At 40.9% G+C, this 20787-nt stretch overlaps 1 protein-coding gene across 11 annotated transcripts in view; it reads right to left on the bottom strand.

Moving 5' to 3' along the window:
- EBF1 (EBF transcription factor 1) overlaps positions 1–20787 on the bottom strand; it is a gene marked incomplete at its 3' end in the record, with an annotated part of 392977 nt that overhangs the window by 125223 nt on the left and 246967 nt on the right. For all 11 annotated transcript variants that reach the window (XM_082836741.1, XM_082836739.1, XM_082836746.1 and 8 more), the window contains one exon: positions 15536–15617. In XM_082836741.1, the coding sequence (XP_082692867.1) occupies positions 15536–15617 (82 nt within the window). The remainder of the gene's footprint in view (positions 1–15535; positions 15618–20787) is intronic.

Genomic DNA, 20787 nt, shown 5'->3' with positions numbered 1-20787 from the left:
CCAGGACTGGAGCCTCCCCTGATTTTATTTTTTATCTCTATTTTGTTAAAATGCAAAGTAAACAATTAAGGGAGTCCATTCAGGGACTCAGGGTATTCTCTTTAGTCATTGTGAAACCCAAAATTCCAGCCAGGGCAAGTCATTCATGGAAGGATGCAGTAAGTTTGAAGCAGCAGTTTGCAAAGTGGTTTTTCTCTTTCTTCATGATTGATCAACCAGATGTGACAGCCTGAAGTTTCTGTGTATGTCTCATCAATTGTAGGTTAACTTAAAAGAAGAAGGAAGAGGAGGAGGAGGAGGGAGAGGAGAAGAAAGTTCTCTATTCTTTTATTTTCAAAAAGTACTATGAGTGGTGGCAGAGTCCATATTATTTAAAGCAACGGAAACTCACTTTTCTTTTTAGTTAAGAAGATGACTTCGTGGGGCATTTACAATTATGTAACAGAGCTGGGTCTTTCAGAGAAATTTTGATTTACTGCAAGACCACAAATGAGTGGTCACTGGAGTCGTTAGCTGAAGAAACTATAAAAGGAATGACAAACGGTATCTGTTCGCAGTGTCAGGAAATACAGAAAGTGGTTATTCTAGATGTCTGTCTTAAGAAAAAAAAAGGCAATGACAATCCACTGTGCACCTGTAAGACTGAGTGCTACAGGCTTAAAATATTCAGTATCATTTAAAGACCCTGTCATCTAATTCCTACATTGAACAAAAATATCAAGACGGTTAAGAAAAAAAAAAGAAAACTACACCCTGTATGTTTTTATTTTCTTGGTAAGAGAAGGATCACCAAGACCACATGTGCAGTAAGATCATTTCATTGAAAGACCAGTTACAATTGCAGAAAGATGACACAGAGAACCCTCATGCCTTTAATTTCTAGAAAATAAACACCTATTATGTCTCTCAAAAACTCATAACACAACACATTTTAACTTCCCTACCCTGAAAAAATTTCTCTCATTCCAATTTGGAAATGATCAGGATATAGTTAAATAAAATAAATGCTGCAATTAATCCACAGAGCAACTTGTAAATAAAAAAAAAATCTAATGGTGAGATGCAAAGGGAGCACTGGAAAGTCCTTTAAAAATAAGCCTATAGTAGGAGGGAAAAGGGCCTTTACAGTTTAAACACAAGATTAATGAGGTGCTGACACATTCATGCAGGCAAAGGGACAGATGGACCTGCCAAATCTTCCACCTTCCCAAATTGTGTCAACAAAACCCAGCTTGAATTTGAGACAGATAAACATGGAAAATGATTTTACACTTGGACTCAACCACCCCTTCCCTTTCAACCTCCTTCCTCACTCCCCTGACCCAGGGTAAGATGAGGAACAGGTATATTTAGAATTTTATGATATCTGTTATAATTAAAACTTTACTCTCTAGAACTGCACTAATACAGTAATCACACATGTGGCTGTTTAATTTTAAATTAAGTAAAATTTAAAATTCCATTGTTCCCAAGTTTCCATAGCCACATTTCAAGTGGTCAGTAGCTGCATGTGGCTGGACGCCACTATAATAGGGCAGTTATAGAACATTGCAGAATATTCTACTGGACAGTGCTGCTATAGACTGGTTTTTTTTTTTTTTTTTTTTTTGCGGTACGCATGCCTCTCACTGTTGTGGCCTCTCCCGTTGCGGAGCACAGGCTCTGGATGCGCAGGCTCAGCGGCCACGGATCACAGGCCCAGCCGCTCCGCGGCATGTGGGATCCTCCCGGACTGGGACACAAACCCATGTCCCCTGCATTGGCAGGCGGACTCTCAACCACTGCGTCACCAGGGAAGCCCTATAGAATGGTTTTGAAATAAATTGTTCCAACTTATTCATGAGGATGCCCAATTTATTCCTCCTGAAATAAGTATTAAGCCAGGTGGACATGTTTAGGGTCGTATACATATATATTTTTATCCCTGTATTTTTTGGAAGTAAATTTCTATTTGGGGGAGGGGCATGGATTTTTAGTATAGCAATCCAGAGATGTGCTGATGAATACCCAGTGTGTTCCCTGGTATCTTCTGTTTGCAACCAACCCTCCAGGTGAGGGGATAAAAAGGGCGAAGGGAAGTCCACAGGTACCCACAGACTTCGGGGATTTTACAATGAAGTTTCTGACTTCTTGGCTCATATCAGTGGTTCAGAAATTTTCTCTGTTATATCCTGGATCTAAATTCCCTGAAGGTTATTACTTTTACTATCTACCCCCATCTATTTAGAATTAGAAAAAATTCAACACAAAATTTATGACTTTTGACTCTCAATCTTTCCTAGCTGATGTTGTCTTTGGCCAGCTTAACTTAACCTCTCTAAGCCCCAGTGTCCCTGACTCTCAAATGGAAATGATAATAGTACCTAACTCATAAGGTTACTGTGAGGCTTATATTATTTAAAGTGGTTAGCATGGTTTCCAGTTCTTATAGAGCAAATGTTAGCAGTGGTAGCATAGTTGTTGCTTTGTTGGTGATCTCGTCAAAAAGTTCAAGAGCCTATAAACTGTTATTTTAAATACAAGGCTGCAGAAATTATTTCTTCTACATTCACTGCTCTATCAGTTTAACACTGAAATCTTACAAATTTAAAGACCTTCGTGCTCATGATATATAATTATATAATTTAGGCCTCTTGTGAATTGCAAATTTCAATGGTTTATGTAATTTTGCTCTCTATAAACATCTTCCTATTGGCCTTTTACATTCTAGGCTTGAAATGAAATAAAACCTTACAGCTTTGAAAACAGTCCATAAATTTTCTGCATCTTATCAATGCAGTCTAGTTTCCCCAATACTTCATTTGAATGAGGGGTTCTCTGAGAGTTTTCTTATTGGTAATTATTTCTTTGCTATCATTCCTTAGGTTGTCCCTCTTCCCTTCCTATCAAGCCGGAGACTTTGTATGTCCCAACTATGTTATCTCAGATTCATGAAGCATGATCTCTGTCTCATGAGCAGATTTTCAGAAAGACACAAGCAGCTAAATTCAGTCATGAGTGGCAGATCACATTAACAAAAGTAGCAGCTCATGTGGAAGAAGGGGTTAGGACAGAAGCAACAAAAAGAGTTGAAATCTGTGTCTTTAAATATTTCTAGAACAAATACAGCGCTGGGGGAAAATTAAATCATAAAAATATTTTCACTGTTTAAATTTAGAATATTTTGGTAGGCAGTACCTCTCTCTAAAATATAACCACTTTAGCAACTTAATTTTGAATAATGATTTAAAAATTATAAATCTTGGTTTTCAATGCTAATATATGATAATTCAGTGTAAGGAAATTAGTGCTAAAGTTGGTCTATTACATGGCTTCCTTACCTCGGGGTTTAGCTTATTCTATGTTTGCATTAATTCAGAGCCCTTAATAATGAGGCATGAAATGCACTGACCAGAAGTACATGAAATAAAAAGGCATTAAGCAACATTCCATGGAATAATACTCGACAATAAAAAGGAACAAGCTATTGATACATCTGGATGAATCTCCTGAGAATTATGTCAAGTGAAAAAGCCAATAACAAAAGGCTACATACTGCATATTATGGGCTGAATTTTGTCTCCCACAAAATTCATATGTTGAAGTCCTAATCCCAGAACCTCAGAATGTGACTGTATTTGGAGATGGGTCCTTTGAAGGGGTAATTAAGTTAAAATGAGGCTGTTCGGGTGAGACTTAATCTAATCTGATTGGTGTCCTTATAAGAAGAGGAAATTTGGGCACACAAGGTGTTCATGCAAAGAGGAAAGACCATGTGAGGACACAGTGAGAAGGTGGCCATCTGCAAGCCAAGGAAAGGCCTCAGAGGAAACCAAACCTGCTGACACCTTGAGCTGGGACTTCCAGCCTCTAGAACTTTGAGAAAATACATTCCTGTTTTTAAGCCACCTGGTCTGTGGTATTTTGTCACAGCAATCATAGCAAACTAGTACACTGCATGATTCTATTTATTTATCCTTGAAATAGCAAAAGTTTAGAAATGAACAAAGTAGTGGTTGCCAGGGATTAGGGACAGAGGGAAGGTGGATGGGGCTACTATAGAAGGACAACAGGAGGGATCCTTGTGTGGACAGAAATATCCAATATCTTGACTGTGGTGATAGATACACAGACCTACACATGATAAAATTTTATAGCACTAAAAGCATACATACACAGATGAGTACAAATAAAACTAGTGACATATGAATAACATGGATGGACTGTATCAATGTTTATATCCTGTATGAATACTGTACGGTACAGTGTAATATTGCCCAATAGTTTTGTAAAATATTACTATAAGGGTAGACTGAGTAAAGGATACACAGGATCCCTCTGTATAATTTTGAACAACTGCATGTGAATCTATGATTATATCCATAACAAAAATTTGACTAAATAAAAGGCATCGGCAACCAGAATGTCCTTCAATAGGTAAACGGATAAACAAACTGGTAATCTGTAGAATGGAGGATGATGCAGCAAAAAAAAAGAAATGAGCTTATACTACCCAAAGCAATCTACAGACTCAATGCAATCCCTATCAAATTACCAATGGCATTTTGCACAGAACTAGAGCAAAAAATTCTACAATTTCTATGGAAACACAAAAGACCCCGAATAGCCAAAGCAACTCTGAGAAAGAAAAATGGAGCTGGAGGAATCAGGCTCCCTGACTTCAGACTATACTACAAAGCTACAGTAGCCAAGACAGTATGGTACTGGCACATAAACAGAAATATAGATCAATGCAACAGAATAGAAAGCTCAGAGATAAACCCACACACATATGGTCACCTTATCTTTGACAAAGGAGGCAAGAATATACAATGGAGAAAAGACAGCCTCTTCAATAAGTGGTGCTGGGAAAACTGGACAGCTACATGTAAAGAATGAAATTAGAACACTTCCTAACACCATACACAAAAATAAACTCAAAATGGATTGAAGACCTAAATGTAAGGCCGGACACTATCAAACTCTTAGAGGAAAACATAGGCAGAACACTCTATGACATAAATCACAGCAAGATCCTTTTTGACCCACCTCCTAGAGAAATGGAAATAAAAACAAAAATAAACAAATGGGACCTAATGGAACTTAAAAGCTTTTGCACAGCAAGGAAACCATAAACAAGACAAAAAGTCAACTTATGGAATGGGAGAAAATATTTGCAAATGAAGCAACTGACAAAGGATTAACCTCCAAAATATACAAGCAGCTCATGCAGCTCAATATCAAAAAAACAAACAACCCAGTCCAAAAATGGGCAGAAGACCTGAATAGACACTTCTCCAAAGAAGACATACAGATTGCCGGCAAACACATGAAAAGATGCTCAACGTTACTAATCATTAGAGAAATGCAAATCAAAACTACAATGAAGTATCACCTCACACCAGGCAGAAGGGCCATCATCAAAAAATCTAGAAACAATAAATGCTGGAGACAGTGTGGAGAAAAGGGAACCCTCCTGCACTGTTGGTGGGAATGTAAATTGATACAGCCACTATGGAGAACAGTATTCAGATTCCTTAAAAAACTGAAAATAGAACTACCATGTGACCCAGCAAATCCACTACTGGGCATATACCATAACTCAAAAAGATACATGTACCACAGTGTTCATCGCAGCACTATTTACAGTAGCCAGGACGTGGAAGCAACCTAAATATCCCTCGACAGATGAATGGATAAAGAAGATATGGCACATATATATAATGGAATATTACTCAGTCGTAAAAAGGAACAAAATTGAGTTATTTGTAGTGAGGTGGATGGACCTAGAGCCTGTCATACAGAGTGAAGTAAGTCAGAAAGAGGAAAACAAATACCGTATATTAATGCATACATGTGGAATCTAGAAAAATGGTACTTATGGACCCAGTGGCAGGGCAGGAATAAAGATGCAGATGTAGAGAATGGATTTGAGGACACGGGGCAGGAACGGGAGGCTGGGACAAAGTAAGAGTGTAGTACTGACATAAACACACTACCAAATGTAAAATAGATAGCTAGTGGGAAGCAGCCGCACAGCACAGGGAGATTAGCTTGGTATTTTGTGAGACATAGAGGGGTGGGATAGGGAGGGTGGGAGGGAGGCTCAAGAGGAAGGGGATATGGGGATATGTGTATACATATAGCTGATTCACTTTGTTGTACAGCAGAAACTAACACAACATTGTAAATCAATTATACTCCAATAAAAATGTATAAAAAATAATAAAATTTAAAAAAAAGGAATGAGCTATCAAGGAACAAAAAGACATGAAGGAACCTTAAATGCAAATTGCTAAATGAAAATAGCCAACCTGTAAAGACTATATACTGTATGATTCCAACGATATGACATTTTGGAAAAGGGAAAACTATGGAGATAGTAAAAAGATCAGTGGTTGCCTGGAGTTTGGGAAGAGGGAGGGAGAGATGAATAGGTAGAGCACAGAGGATTTGGGGGGTGGACAGGGAATGAAACCATTCTATATGATACTGTAATGGTAGATACATAACATCATGAGTTTGTATAAACCCAAAGAATGTACATCATAGTGAGTCCTAGTGTAAACTATGGATGTTAATTAATAATTAACAATATTGTATATCAATATTGACACATCAATTGTAACACATGTATCACACTAATGCAAGGTGTTAATAATAAGGGAAACTGGGGAGGGGGTATTAAGGGAGTATTTGTGATCTCTCTGTACTTTCCCCTCATTTTTCTGTAAACCTAAAACTGCTCTACAAAATAAAGTCTACTGATCAAAATTCTACCCTCTACTTCACACAGCCCACATTCTACATCCAACCTGTCTACTGAACTACTCTTTATAGTCTCCTCCAACAAGCCACAAGGGACCCAAGAGGTCAGCCAATCTAGTGGCTTCCAACTACAAGTTTTCAAATGTTGTACTGGGGACAACATTTCAGAGAGGGCATCCTAAATTCATCCATAGTAAGGATGCATACCAAAATATCCAGTTACCTTCCTTTATTGATATGGGATCATAACAGTTCTATGTGGAAACACGGTTATCTCATGCACATGAGAAGCTCTAAATTGGCAGTTTCACATCACTTTGACTAATTTTAAAATAGAGAGTGTGATTCTTACTCAATAAATGCAATTACGTTGAAAAATATGTCACCACAAGACATCTGTAGAAGAAAATCACAAAAAGAGTCCTTAGTAGTTATGATACTGCAAATTTGTCCAATGCCTCCTTTTACAGCTTGGAAAACTGAGGTCCAAGAGATTAAAAACACCCTCAAGGCCACAGGATAAATTAAGAGCAGAGGCAAACCCGAAGGGAAACTTCAGACTCCAGGTCCACTTCTCTCGCCAACAGCTTCTGGCCTCTCAAGACAAGCTCCTGGCTTAGGCCCTCTCTCCCCTGCTTCTAGTCTCTTCCAGTACACTTCGCTGTGTCTATCTGGCTGACCACACTTTAGGTATTATTTACATAACAATGGTCTGCTGCAGTTGGGTCTTCATTAACTCTGTCCTTTAAAATATCCTTGACTGATATGAAACGAGATATTCTCTGAAACCAGCCTGACTGCTAGTTTCTATCTGGTTGAAAGAGCCCAAATAACTCATTAAAAATTATGGAGGACGCATAAACCTACAGGATGTAACAGAGTGGAACTGCAGGAGTGAGGGAGCGAGTAGCTGCATTAAATCCGTCCTTTAAGGCTCAAGGCAAAAATCGCTCTTCTTTTAACAGTAAGACAAGAACAGACACTTCTAAATCCTCAGATTCTTGTGCTAGACTAATTTGGACTATTGGAAACTAGACTCAGCTTCTGTCTCCTGAACTGTGACACACTGTAGACATAAAAAGCTCATCATTGATCTGAACCTAGTTTCTCTCTCTCTGGATCAGGATACTTTTGATGACTCTTGATGGTGTCATTGGCATTTAACTGGTGCTCTCCATTTATGTGTTCCCACTGGCCATTTTAAGTAGCAGTAAGCCCAAACATAACAGAACTTCCATGCGTGCTCTCTGCCGATGGGACCGTGGCACACAGGTATGGAAACTGGGAGAAAGAAAGTAGCACATTAGTCATCAGCTCAGTTTCCAGGGTCAGACAGTGCTGAGTTTGAACCCCGACTCCATCATTTACCAGTCTGTAACCTTAGATAAGTCATTTAATCATAGGAATAAGTGCCGGGCATTAGTCTATGTACTGGAGAAGCAGCAATGAACAAGACAAAGTATTCGCCCATCAAGAGCTTAGTTCCCACTGGGAATAAAAAAGGGTTTTCAGACAATAAATAAATAAGCAATGAAGGAAAACTGTGGAATGTGACAAGTTCCAAGAAGAAAATAAAATGAGGAGAGGGGGGTGACGCCTAGGTGGGAGCTACTTTTGAGTGGATGATTAGGAAGGCCTCTCTAAGGAGGTGACATGTTAGCTGAAATCTGAGTAATAAGAAGTATCCAGCCATTCAATGATATGGCAGAAGAATTTCCAGGGGGATGGAAAAGCAAGCGCAAAAATCCTGAGGCAGGAATGAGTTTAGTATATTTGGGGAAGAGAAATGATGGAAGAGAAAGGCAGCCAATGTGCCCATTTGGAGGAAAGTAAACAAGGGGAAAAGGGTAGAAAAATAAATAAAATTATATATGTAAAACACTTAGTACAGGGTCTCACACATACTAAGAGCTCTATAAGTTACAGCCTAAAAAGTGGAAGAATATAAGAATACCTTCTGTTGGTAAGTCTCAGTAAGTGTAGGCAGCCTCAGAACCAATATCCATTGGCAACACTGATCAAACCAAACACTTTGACATCTATCGTTTAATGTATTTTACATTTTTTTCAATAGCAACTGTAATTAATGTAGGAATTTATTTCCTCCTAGTGAAGAGCTACCACTCATCAAATCCCATTCATAAGGATTCCTTTTCAGTGATACATATTTTCTGCCAAGGCCCAGCATAAGGCTCATGCCAAAATACATATTTGCCCAGTAAGCCGTAATGGTTTAATCTATCAGGTTGAAAATCCACCATTTGTATTTACCGTGTTAGGTGAATTAATCCTATATTCTGAAACTATCATTAGAGCTGCTTTCAGTACAATTAATCAGCATGGTGCATCTTGAAATTATTCTGTAGGAAGAAAGTGATGGCAGCTTGGGCCCCTAGCGTTCTGTTGGTAAAGAATTTAATTGCAAGATGTGCTGTTTGTCAAAATAATATAAGACGGGGGGTGGGGACAGCGGGAGAGAAATAAAAGGGATAAGAATATTTCCTTCTTTATTTAAGCGCCTTTAAAAGCAGAACGAAACTGCAGGGTTTGGGCATATATTTTAAGAATCCTCTAATCATACACTGTGGGCTTCTGAATAAGTAACGAGGATTCTCCAAAATTTATAGAATTCACCCAGAAACGGGGGCCAGAGAGTTGCCTTTTAATGTCATTTACCATGTCATCATTTTTGAAAGACCAGACACTTTTGGTGGGAATTTGGGAAGAATAACCTGGTCGTTTCTCCTATTTCCTACCCCTCACTCCAAATGATTAGTAAGTGAAAGAAGATTGTTCATCTCCTCAGATAAATGTGAGATAAACATGAATTGGGGCCTTGCTGTTCTCTCTGCTCAAAAAATCCTTTTGGCTCTTCTCAGGATGAGTTATTCTTTTTTTTTTTTTTTTTTTTTTTTTTTTTTTTTTTTGCGGTACGCGGGTCTCTCACTGTTGTGGCCTCTCCCGTTGCGGAGCACAGGCTCCGGAAGCGCAGGCTCAGCGGCCATGGCTCACGGGCCCAGCCGCTCCACGGCATGTGGGATCTTCCCGGACCGGGGCACGAACCCGCGTCCCCTGCATCGGCAGGCAGACTCTCAACCACTGCGCCACCAGGGAAGCCCTAGGATGAGTTATTCTTATCCATGATCTTGGAGCTTGAAAGTCCCCTCCTCAGAAGTTTTCCCTGGTCACCTGCTTTAAAGTAGGTTCCCATCCCTGATCCCACACTGGTATTCTCTCTCATAATATCCTGTTTCACTTCCTTTATAGCAATAATTAAAAATTTTAATGATGTGTAATTATTTGTACACAGCATAGTAGCTGATGGTAATCGTTCCTTATATATCCATTTTCTCTTCTTCTTGGGTGGTACAACTAGACACTCTCAGGTCCCTCTGCGGTTACACATGGCTGTGTGACAGACTTCTAGCCACTGGAATGTGGGCAGATTTGACAAGGATCACTTCGAAGACCAGGGTTTAAGAAGTCCACGTGCCCCCTTGCACGCACTCTTTACCCTTCAACTGGATGGATGGAGACAACGAGGTTCTAGGGAATGGTGGAGACACAGGTCCCCAAACTACTTCATGTATAAGATCTGCTCACCAACCAGGAACACCTGCCTTGTACCATTACACTAGCAAGAAATAACCTTCTCTTGTACACAAGCCATTATATATTCTTTGGTCTATTTCTTACAGCAGCTAGTATTAACGTAACTAATAGACCCTGACTAGAATATAAGTTTCATTAGGGCAAACACTCAGTCTTTTTTGTTCATCACGGTACACTCACCACCTCCCATGTCAGTAAATACTACTGAGTGCAGGCATGCATGCAGGAACAAAGATATATTACATTTATGTTCACATGTAGTTACAGAGCTAACATTTATACACAGATAGAGATTTACATCCTATGGAAAACTTTGTTAAAGAGATAAGATGAACCTGGAAATTTACTTCCCAGTCTCCAGGTATTATGGTATCTACTGTGATGACAGCTTGTACCCAATTCTTGTTCCTCCCCTCAACACCCCACTCCGCCAGCCCCGACAAGGAAAGCTATTGATAAGGATTTAAATCTTAACCTAGAATTGTCTAGCTCCTGTCAGTTAAAAACGAGACCTGTGACATGGCTTTAACACAGTCCTTTGACATTAGCGTGTTTTTAGTGTCAAGATGAAGAAATGGGCTCATTTAGTCACAGTGAAATTCTCCCTGTCATGAGCTGTCTTCATTCACAGCTTTCCCTCCTACTCTCTTCCTCCCCATGTCCCCACACCCGCCAGAACTGAATGAAGCCTGTATCCACTGTTGTATTTAAGCAAGTTTGTTACCCTAACCACAGCCTGGGGATTTCAAAAGAAAACATCCATTATAAAAAAAAAAAAAAAAGAAAAAAGATTGTACCAGATTCTCTACAAGGTTTATTCCATACTGCCTTAAAATATGAACACAGCCGAGCTCTACAGAAAGTGATTAATTTATTGAAAACGCTAAGGTCACACTAATTGACATGACCTGTGTAATTAAGCAGTCTCTGTTTACACACCAGAAGCTCAGTCGCTGTGAGTCTGAGTTTGCTTGACAGAATGTCTTTACATGTCAAGAGATCAACAACCTTTCTCATGTCCTCCTCAGTCACCTACACAGGCCCCTGATTGCTGTTCAGAGGAGACACGCTCTGGCACGGCTGCATGAAGATCAGGCTGGCCTGGTAAGCATACAAAACGGGGTGAGAGAAAAAGCGCCTCCCGCGACAGGTGGGGGGAGCCCACTGAATTGGCAGAAGAGTGCCTTCTCACTCAGATGTCTCCAGGCCTCCGGTTTTCAGTATGATGGGGAAAAGTCACATTGAGATGTAAAGAGTAGAAGGGAGTTTTCTCGTGCCCAAACGACACTCTCTCACTCCCCCCACCCCCTGCCCAGAGGCAACAGTGACATTAAAATATTTGAAACCAGGGCTTCCCTGGTGGCGCAGTGGTTGAGAGTCCGCCTGCCGATGCAGGGGACGCGGGTTCGTGCCCCGGTCCGGGAAGATCCCACGTGCCGCGGAGCGGCTGGGCCTGTGAGCCATGGCCGCTGGGCCTACAACGGGAGAGGCCACAACAGTGAGAGGCCGGCGTACCGCCAAAAAAAAAAAAAAAAAAAAAAAATATATATATATATATATATATATATATTTGAAACCAGATTCCTAATTAGCGTACTATGAGAAAAATGCCTATTCATAGGAAAAGTTCCACCAGTGTTTCTAGGACACACCTCTGTCAGCCAGGGAAGCTGCAGGGAAGACTAATCCTCCCGCGCTTGATTTAGTCCTAACAGTTGGGAACTTCAGTGTGATTTCTGAACAGAGCTCTCTGAGCTGCCAGGGGCCACTGGACTCAGGCTTCACTTGGTGAGGGGGTCTTTCTTGCCCTGGAGAACTGGCTAAAACCTCCATCGATTAGGTGAAGCGCAGGCAGTTTTCTGAGCGACAGCTTCTTTCTCTAAAGTTCATACGAATAAACACTGACCAACACTGTGGCTCTGATCAGAAACAGTGCTCAAGTTCTTCCCCTTCCACACAACTCCACGCACTGCTTGGTGAGCTTTGCTGGCATCCCGGTGTCCTTCATGCAGACGGTATCCTTAGGTTCTATTCAGGGCAAATACCCCTTTTGAAAATGCTCCTCAGCTTTCCCGGGATTCTAACACATATTCATGGGTAGCCACTGGGGCTCTCAGGTGTTGAGAAACCTCTTTACTGCCTCACTAAGTATCTGCCTACAGGCTCTGGACAAGTTATTTACTGTCCCATGACACTAGAGAACATCTGAGTCGGACTGACTGGGTTGAATCACTGCCTCACTACTTCGTAGATGGGTGACTTTGGGCAAATTGCTTAACTTCTCTAGACTTCAGTTTCCTCATCTGTAAAATGGGAATAATCCCTATTTGCACATTCCTAAACCCTATATATTGTGAAGATAAATATGGTAACTCATGTAAAATACTGAGCACAGTACCTCTCACATAGTGAGTACCCAATAAATGTTAGTTTCATCATCATCATTACGGACAATGTCCATAGTCATACATCAAGGTACACACATGGACACATATAGTTATACATATGTCTACGGAACACCCTGAATGCAGACACAAATGTAAACAGTCATCTCCCCAGCGCTTAAGGCAGTTAGGAATGAACCCAGGCAGGGAACACAGGAAGAGAAGCCAGCTTGGGGTGGAGGCTCACACACACAGAAAACGAGGCTGACAATGGAGTTTAGGGCTCATTGAGTTTAAGTTGCTGGATATTTCCAGGGAGAGCCGGAGGTCATCAGTTATAGGACTAAACCAATGATTCCCAAGTAGGGGCAATTCTGCACTCCCACCCCCACAAGGGGACATTTGTCGATGTCTGGAGACATTGTGGTCTGTCATGACTGTGGTGGGGGGATGCTCTCTACTGGTATCTAGTGGGTAGAGGCCAGTGACATCTACTAAACATCCTATGATAAACAGGACGAATCCACCCCCACCTCCAAACAAAGGATTATTCAGTCTAAAATGTCATTTGTGCCCAGGCTGAGAAACCCGATACTGAACTAATGACCCAGCTTTAGTTTACAGCAAATATTCTCTCCAAAAGCTTACATTTATATTTGATCATGTGCAAATTAGTTATGCTTACAAAATACTGTCTTTTGTGAAATCAGCAGAATCATCATTTTTACTCCATTTTACAGTTGAGGAAATTGAGGTTTTGCAGAAATCTAACTCACGCCTCCTTGACTCAAGAGCCCTTATGCTAAACAAGAATAACTGTTTTGTCTGTAAAAATAAAGCTTTCTAGATACTCTCAAAAATAATAGACTGAGTTGGTTCTCGTCTCATCCAAGAGCTACATTCCTATAATTCGAAGCTTTCAGACATTTCACTGGCAGGTCCTGTGAGGAAAAACAAGGCCCCAGAAATCTTACACACACACTCTTTTAGATTCCTGGTGTCACCAAAGTACATCTCTAACTTTTCTGTCCTGAGAAGCAGAGCAAATTTGATCCCAGTATTCATAAGGCATCACACATGTCTACTAGACACGTTTATTACACATCAATTGGTTCGTGCTTGGATATGCCTTGTTCTTAATCCAAGTTTGGTCAAAGGAGATCTATGGCCCATTTCAAGGCCAAGGTAAGTGACAACACAGTTTATACTGAAACCCAACCTCATGTTCCAAGACACTCAGCAACACATACTTAATAGCATCACATGTTTCACCAGCAAAGCTGACTCCAACTCAACACAAAATGTCCTGGGTGGGAATGAAAGCACCCAAGTCTACCCGCTTTGGTCAGAAGCTCCCCAGGAGAAACATTTTCCAGGACACTAGGAATCTAGGGATTCTCCCCATTTATCTGTCAGGACAAAAGGTGGCAAGGCCAAATGATTTCCAGAACTGCTTCAGAATCTCAGGAGAGAATGTCTTCTTTCTACTGAATTTGTTCTTTCATGAGACTACTGAGTCTCACCTATTAAAAATAATCATCTTGTGGGAGGGAGGGAGATGCAAGAGGGAAGAGATATGAGGATATACATATACGTATAACTGATTCACTTTGTTATAAAGCAGAAGCTAACACACCATTGTAAAGCAATTATACTCCAATAAAGATGTTAAAAATAATAAAAATAAAAATAATCATCTTGGAGACTAAGAGATCTTGACATCCAAAAATCAGTACCCAGAATCATCCCTTCCCTTTCTCCCATCAGAGAATATGCAGCTAAAATTTGTCAAGATCCTCTCAGACATCATATATTTCAATCTACACTTAAAGCGGACTAACTATACCTAAGAACATACCTTAAACACCATGCTATTTTTCACTGACAGACCCCATGGGCATCCATAGATGAATCATTACTCTGGCGGAGAAACTAACATTGACCATGCAAATGAGTTAGTCATAAAATTAGACGGAGAGCAACACAAGGGTCTAGAACCTCGCTACTCAAAGTGTGGTCCATGGCTTTGCCATCACTTGGGAGCTTGTTAGAAAGGCAGAATTTCAGGCACATCTCACACCTCAATTAGCATTTTAACAAGACCCCCGGAGGATTCTCAGCACTTCCTAAAACCCAACCACCATGTCTGTGTCTTGGAAGTTAACACATGTATTTTCACATCTTTTTTCCTTTAGTAAATGTATAATTATATGAGGCTAACATACCACTCATGCTTTAAATGGTGGCAGATATGACTGATGCTTGAAAACATTTACGTGTTGTTGTACAAGGACATTTCTGAAAGAGACCGAGTGTCACCCATACCGCCCTAGGTATGTCCTGCTTCTTCAGGGGTCCACTTTTAATAGATAATTACTGACAACAATTTCCAAGACTGGAAAAGGAAAACAGAGAGAAAGGAGGGAGGAAGGTGACATCATTCCAAAACAGCACAAAGGTCCTATTTACCAGTTTTCTACCTGTAGAACTTTCGGCAAAGGATGCATCACTTTGTATGTACTTCACTTAACCTGCAGTGGTTTAAGCTTATGAGTCCATTTGGGAAGCCACACTAGGCTCAAAGGGTACCATTGCTTCAACCAGTGAACGCAGGTGGCTCAGTCCTAATTCTTCTCTAATATAAACAACAACTTCTAGGGTACCCAAAGTCTCACCTGCTCTTCACCTCTGGGAAAACCATGATACTCTGTTTCTTCTCCACCTAAGACTTTTTTACCCTCTCCCAATACTCATGGCATTATTGAGGTATAAGAACGACAAGACAGACCCACCTGGAATCTCCGCATGTCACGTGGGTTTCCCGCATTCTTTAGGCAATTTTGGTTACACTTGAGGAAAAATTTCAAGAAGAACCTGTGAAGAAACAGATTATCACGGTTAGCATTTCAGTCCTGACACAGAAGGGAAAAAAGTAGTAAGTCACTTCTGGGTCATGCATTCTATTCTCTGCACGTTTCCTGAAATATTCAGAATGATGTTAGAGCCAGTATTTTGTTTAAAGCTTTAGCCTTTGTTTTGCATCCAAGCTGGACCTTCTTTATGAAGAGAATGCTCTCCGTGCTGCCAACAGATGTCACAAAAGAATTAAGCCCCCAAGGAAGTATTTTCACTCATAAAGAGGGTAAGTCTTCCCGATAATTTAAGGCAGGGTCCAACTGGAGATAACTGCCTGAGAATTACTCAGAGTCCCCAACAACAACATGTAATTTAAGCCCCGTAAATTCACAGATGATGAACTGGCAAGATACATGCTAGATGAATGTAAGGAGATGGTAAACACTTTTTATCTTAGCATCTCCAAATAAAATATTCTAATTAGGAGTACTTATGAGAAGTAGGTAAGATTCACATACTGACTGAAGCCCTTTGGCTTCTTGAACATATCCCATACGTTTTCCTTACATGCATGCTATAGACAAAAGCTATTTGTGATGGAAGAAGGAACGTCCTGCCTCACTGCCACCTTGATCTCTGAATTGATTCTAGAGTAAGATCCATGGGTTTTACTGGCTAGGGTGACCAAAGGTCCCAATTTGCCAGGAATAATTCTAGTTTACACCAGCTGTATTAGTGTAAGTATGAACAGTACCCACTTTAACTTTCAAAAGTGTCCTGGTCTGGGTGATAAATTAGATGAGTTATTTCTATATTTCTTAGCTGGCAGTTGTTAAAGTTCATCACGGAAAGGCAGCAAGGATCAAAAGTGTCCAGTTAGGGCATTCTTGTTGGCCACCTACAATTAAACTTCTCCACCTGCCTATGTTTGGGGAAAGAAGCATTTTAAAAGCTGCCGAAAGTTCTTCATTCCTTTTTACTTTTAGTGCTGTGAATTTCAGGCCCAAATAGTTTCCCAAAATATTACACTGCATTAAAATGTTGATTAGTTCAATTCCCATAGGAATTTTCTTGTCTTCCTCTTTTCTCCACTTCAAGTCTACACTGGAGTAAAATCCCTACTTCAATACACATAATTTGTGAAGAACTATCACTCCAGGATGCCTCAGTCCGGACTTAGCTCTGAGTACAAAGCCTATCGACCAAATAACACCTCTGTAATGACAGCATAGCACAAAGATGCACCAAATTCAGCCAATTTCTGAAAACCAAACTGAGAGAGAGCCCAGCAGAATCTCTCTCCTCCCTGGTCTCTTAGAATCTGCCCAGAGGGAAGTATGGCGTGGGAATAACTCTTTGAAGAGAGACAATGACTTTGCTAACCCAAAAATAACATTTTAAAATGTAAACATCTTCCTGAAATGGCTCTTTCAACATCATGCAACATTCAACTGCCCATCAGTAAAAGCTGGCTTCTGAACGATCCTTCATCCCTACTTCCAGGTTCTCTTCACAGAGGCCAAAGTTTATCAACATTTTGAACAAGACAAATGACTCATGGAACACTGCTGAAACCCAACTGTGTCAAATGAAATCCAGCTCAGAGAGCAACAGTGTCATTCCCTAGCCCAACTGGCCATGCTGACTCCTGACTTCAGTCGTAGTCTGGGGGAAAGGAAAGGAGTTTGAGAGAGTGGTCACAATCCTAAGTGCCTCTGCACTGTCCCTTTCCTCTGAACTCTCAGAGGCAAATGTTGGGTAGTCCTAGTGATCACACACCGCTGTCAGACTCTGTTTAATGTCTGACATTAAACAGAGGTGGAGGTCGGGACAGTGGAGGAGGTCGGGACAGTGAGTCTGCCATCTTGCTGGGGTTCAAGCCTACATCCAAAGACACCTGAGATGTGAAAACTGGCTGCTTCTTCCAAACACAGCTGGTTGGAAGGGAATATTTAAAAGCCACCCAAACCCCAGGACAGGGCTGAGTATCACTAAGTTGACAGTAAGAGTCAGCTTGGTATGACAGAAAAGCCACAACCCTTAGAAATACCCAGAATGGGATTCCCATCCAAACTCTGACAGGTACTGCTGTGTGACTTTGATAAACAGCTGAACTTCTCTGCATCACACTTTCCTTATCTATAAGTTGGGTATCATACCAGTCCCTACCATATAAGGCAAGTGTGAAAATTAACTGCAATGATGCACAGTGTCTGGAACACAGTAAGCATGGTGATGGTGGCAGTAAAAATAATCATGTCTTTCATGTATTAGGTGCTTACTTTGTGCTCAGAACACTAAGAACTTCAAATTCATTTTCCCAACTCAAGCCTCCTAAATAAACTCTAGTATTAATCCCATTTTATTGATGAGGAAACTGAGGTTCGGAGAAGTTAAGTTGCCCAAAGGTTATTAAATGTGAATTGACTCAAATGTGCACAGAGCCTGTGCTTTTAACCATTATGCTATAGTAGTTTTAATAATAATAGAAGTAGTGCAGTATTGATATTAATACTAATTGTACCATTGACAGCAACTGTACTATAATGGCAATTGCACAAATAAGTGTAATCATAAGACTAATTATTAGTACGACTATTTCCACTCCGTCAACATGAATATTGTGGAGGGAGACGTCGCTGCCTTTCTCCATCCAGTGGGCACCCGGCTCCCATTCCCAGTTCCCCAGGGTTGATAATATTTGCTGCCTGTGTGTGTTTAAGCCATTTGAGCCCAGACTCGACAGCCAGACTCAGGTTGTGTTAGAAGGAGCTGTCAGCACACCCTCTGACATCTTCAAGTCAGACAACTGCTAGCCACCGTGAGGGGGTCCATCTGGTGCCAAAATGGATTTTGAAAGACCGGCAAACAGGACACTAGCTCTGCCAGAGAGAAACAGAATCAAGGGAGCAGGGGATCTTCTGTCTCAGCGATGAGCCGGGGCAAGGCACCTGTCACCAGCCCATCGTTAGCACAAAAGCTATGCCGGGCACACACCAGATCCCCATTACCCTAAGCAGCCCTGTCACTTGGCACGCTGGCAGAATCTCCTGCCCGCCCTCTCAACAGCAGATCACTAGCTGAAACTGAAGGCTTGACCATCTGTCGTGGGGAAGAGACGGCATCAACTGGTGCCTGGGGCCTCGCACAAGCCCTTATGTGGAAAAGACACTCTGAAGGGCCAGTTCTTTTGGAGAAAGGCAGCCCTACCCCAGGGGGAGCATCAGGAACTCTTTCAAAGTTTTCCCCCAAGTAGATGCCAAATGTCTGACCCTTTCGGATCACACTTCCTTAAAGGAACTGAGAGGAGTTAGAAGCAGGAGTTAAAAATATCCCCACCGAGACACGAAGTTGGACATGGTACACAAACTTGGGGGATGATTTATCAGGCTGTTTTTAAGGCATCTGTAAACCTGGGGGACACGTGCACTTCTGCTGGCCTATGGAGAAGATCTCAGATTCCGAGGGGGTGCTTTGAACAAAGCGGAGGTTAGTGTAACTCAAACCCTCACTTTTGTCTAACAAATTACCACATTTTGAGTGTCGGGTGTGTTTGATAACGTTGTTGGAGGAAAGAGTGTGCAGCCTTACCCCAACCGTGGGAAACTGACCTAAGGCAGGACAAAGCCCCTATTGACCCTTTAGCGTTCCAAAGAGTTCCATAAACTACAGGAAACAGCCCAACCAGGACCAAACTCCAGGGTTTTTTTTTTTTTTTTTTTGGTAGGGGGGAGGAGTGGCGAGAAACCTGACACCTTTCCGTTAACTTTCCATACGAACAATATCTTGTGTTCATACAGTGTTATATTATCCAAAGCACTTATATACCCAGAATCTCACTAAATACTCACAAAAGTCCTACAAATTAGGCAGGCCAGGAATGATCAACCCATTTGAATGGTGAAAAAAAACTAAGACTCAACAAAATTAAGATATTTATCTACAGTCAAAACTAAACTAATACCCTATATTAGCCCAAAGGACTCATCATGGTATGAATTTTCTCCGTGATTTACAGGACTTTATAAGTGACCAAAACCAACACTGAGTCTACCTTCCTCGTCGTGCATGTGGGAAAATTGAGAGATCAGAAGACACGACAATACTCACACAGTTATAATCATTCTGAGAGATAAAACTATAATCCACATGTCCTGACTTCTAGTTGCATGATTTTTCCAATACAGCGTTAGCTTTTCAAAAGCCAACCCAATAAAAGCTCAACACCGGAGCTACTGCACTACTTAGTCTACTACCTCAATTAGGAAAGTGACAGTCATAAAACCAAAAGTGACATCCTATTGAAAGTTGTGTTTAGGTTCACCAATGAGGCTAATGTAGGACATTACCCATCGTGGAACATTAACTGAACGGACCACACACATCTGTAGAACATAACTGTTTATTCAGTGATTTCCTTGTGTCACATTTTACCAACCAATAGATATTCAGTATTAGGAGCACCTTTCATGTGACAAGCACAGTGCTGGATACCAAAGGTACCACTAGGCCCCCCCAAAAGGAAAGTTGATGAAATTAGCCAAGAGGATATGACCCATCCATATGAGGACGTAAAATAACAAAAAATTATCTCTGTATACGCAGCACATGGCACAAGACTCAGAACCAATGGGTTTTCAGTAAATATTTGTACAACTAAACAGAATCCAGGACCTCCTAAGGGTAGAAATGGGAACATTCTAAAATGAAGACAGCAGTAGAGTATATTGGACAGGAGCCTGGGTTAAAGATAAGACAAGCCTGGGTAAATTTCTACAATTCCCTGAACCTCAGTGGCCTCAATAAAACATGGGAATAACAGTACCTCCCTCCTAGCAACATGGTGTGGCTTTCATCATAATTCTAGCTTTACTCTTTAATTAACTGTGTGACTTTAGAAAAGTTACTTAACCTCTCTGTGCCTCAATTTTCTCATCTGTAGAATGGGGACAATAAAAGAAACTACTTCAGAGGGTTATTGAGAATTAAATGAGCAATATATGTGGAGTGTTTAAATAGTACCTGGCATAGAAGAAGAGATAATTATTTTCATTATCATTTGTCCCTGGCCACTGCTCACTGCCTAACACTCGGAGATATTGAGATTTTTTTCAGGTACAGAAAGTATTCTTCTCTCTTTGAATGCTAAGGTTAAGAAAAGAAGCCAAGATCTATGTAACTGACGAGA

Source organism: Leucopleurus acutus (genome assembly GCF_964270905.1).
Source record: "Leucopleurus acutus genome assembly, chromosome: 3".
NCBI lineage: Eukaryota > Metazoa > Chordata > Mammalia > Artiodactyla > Delphinidae > Leucopleurus > Leucopleurus acutus.
The sequence above is the reverse complement of the archived record's forward strand: the minus strand, read 5'-3'. Positions and strand labels throughout refer to the sequence as shown.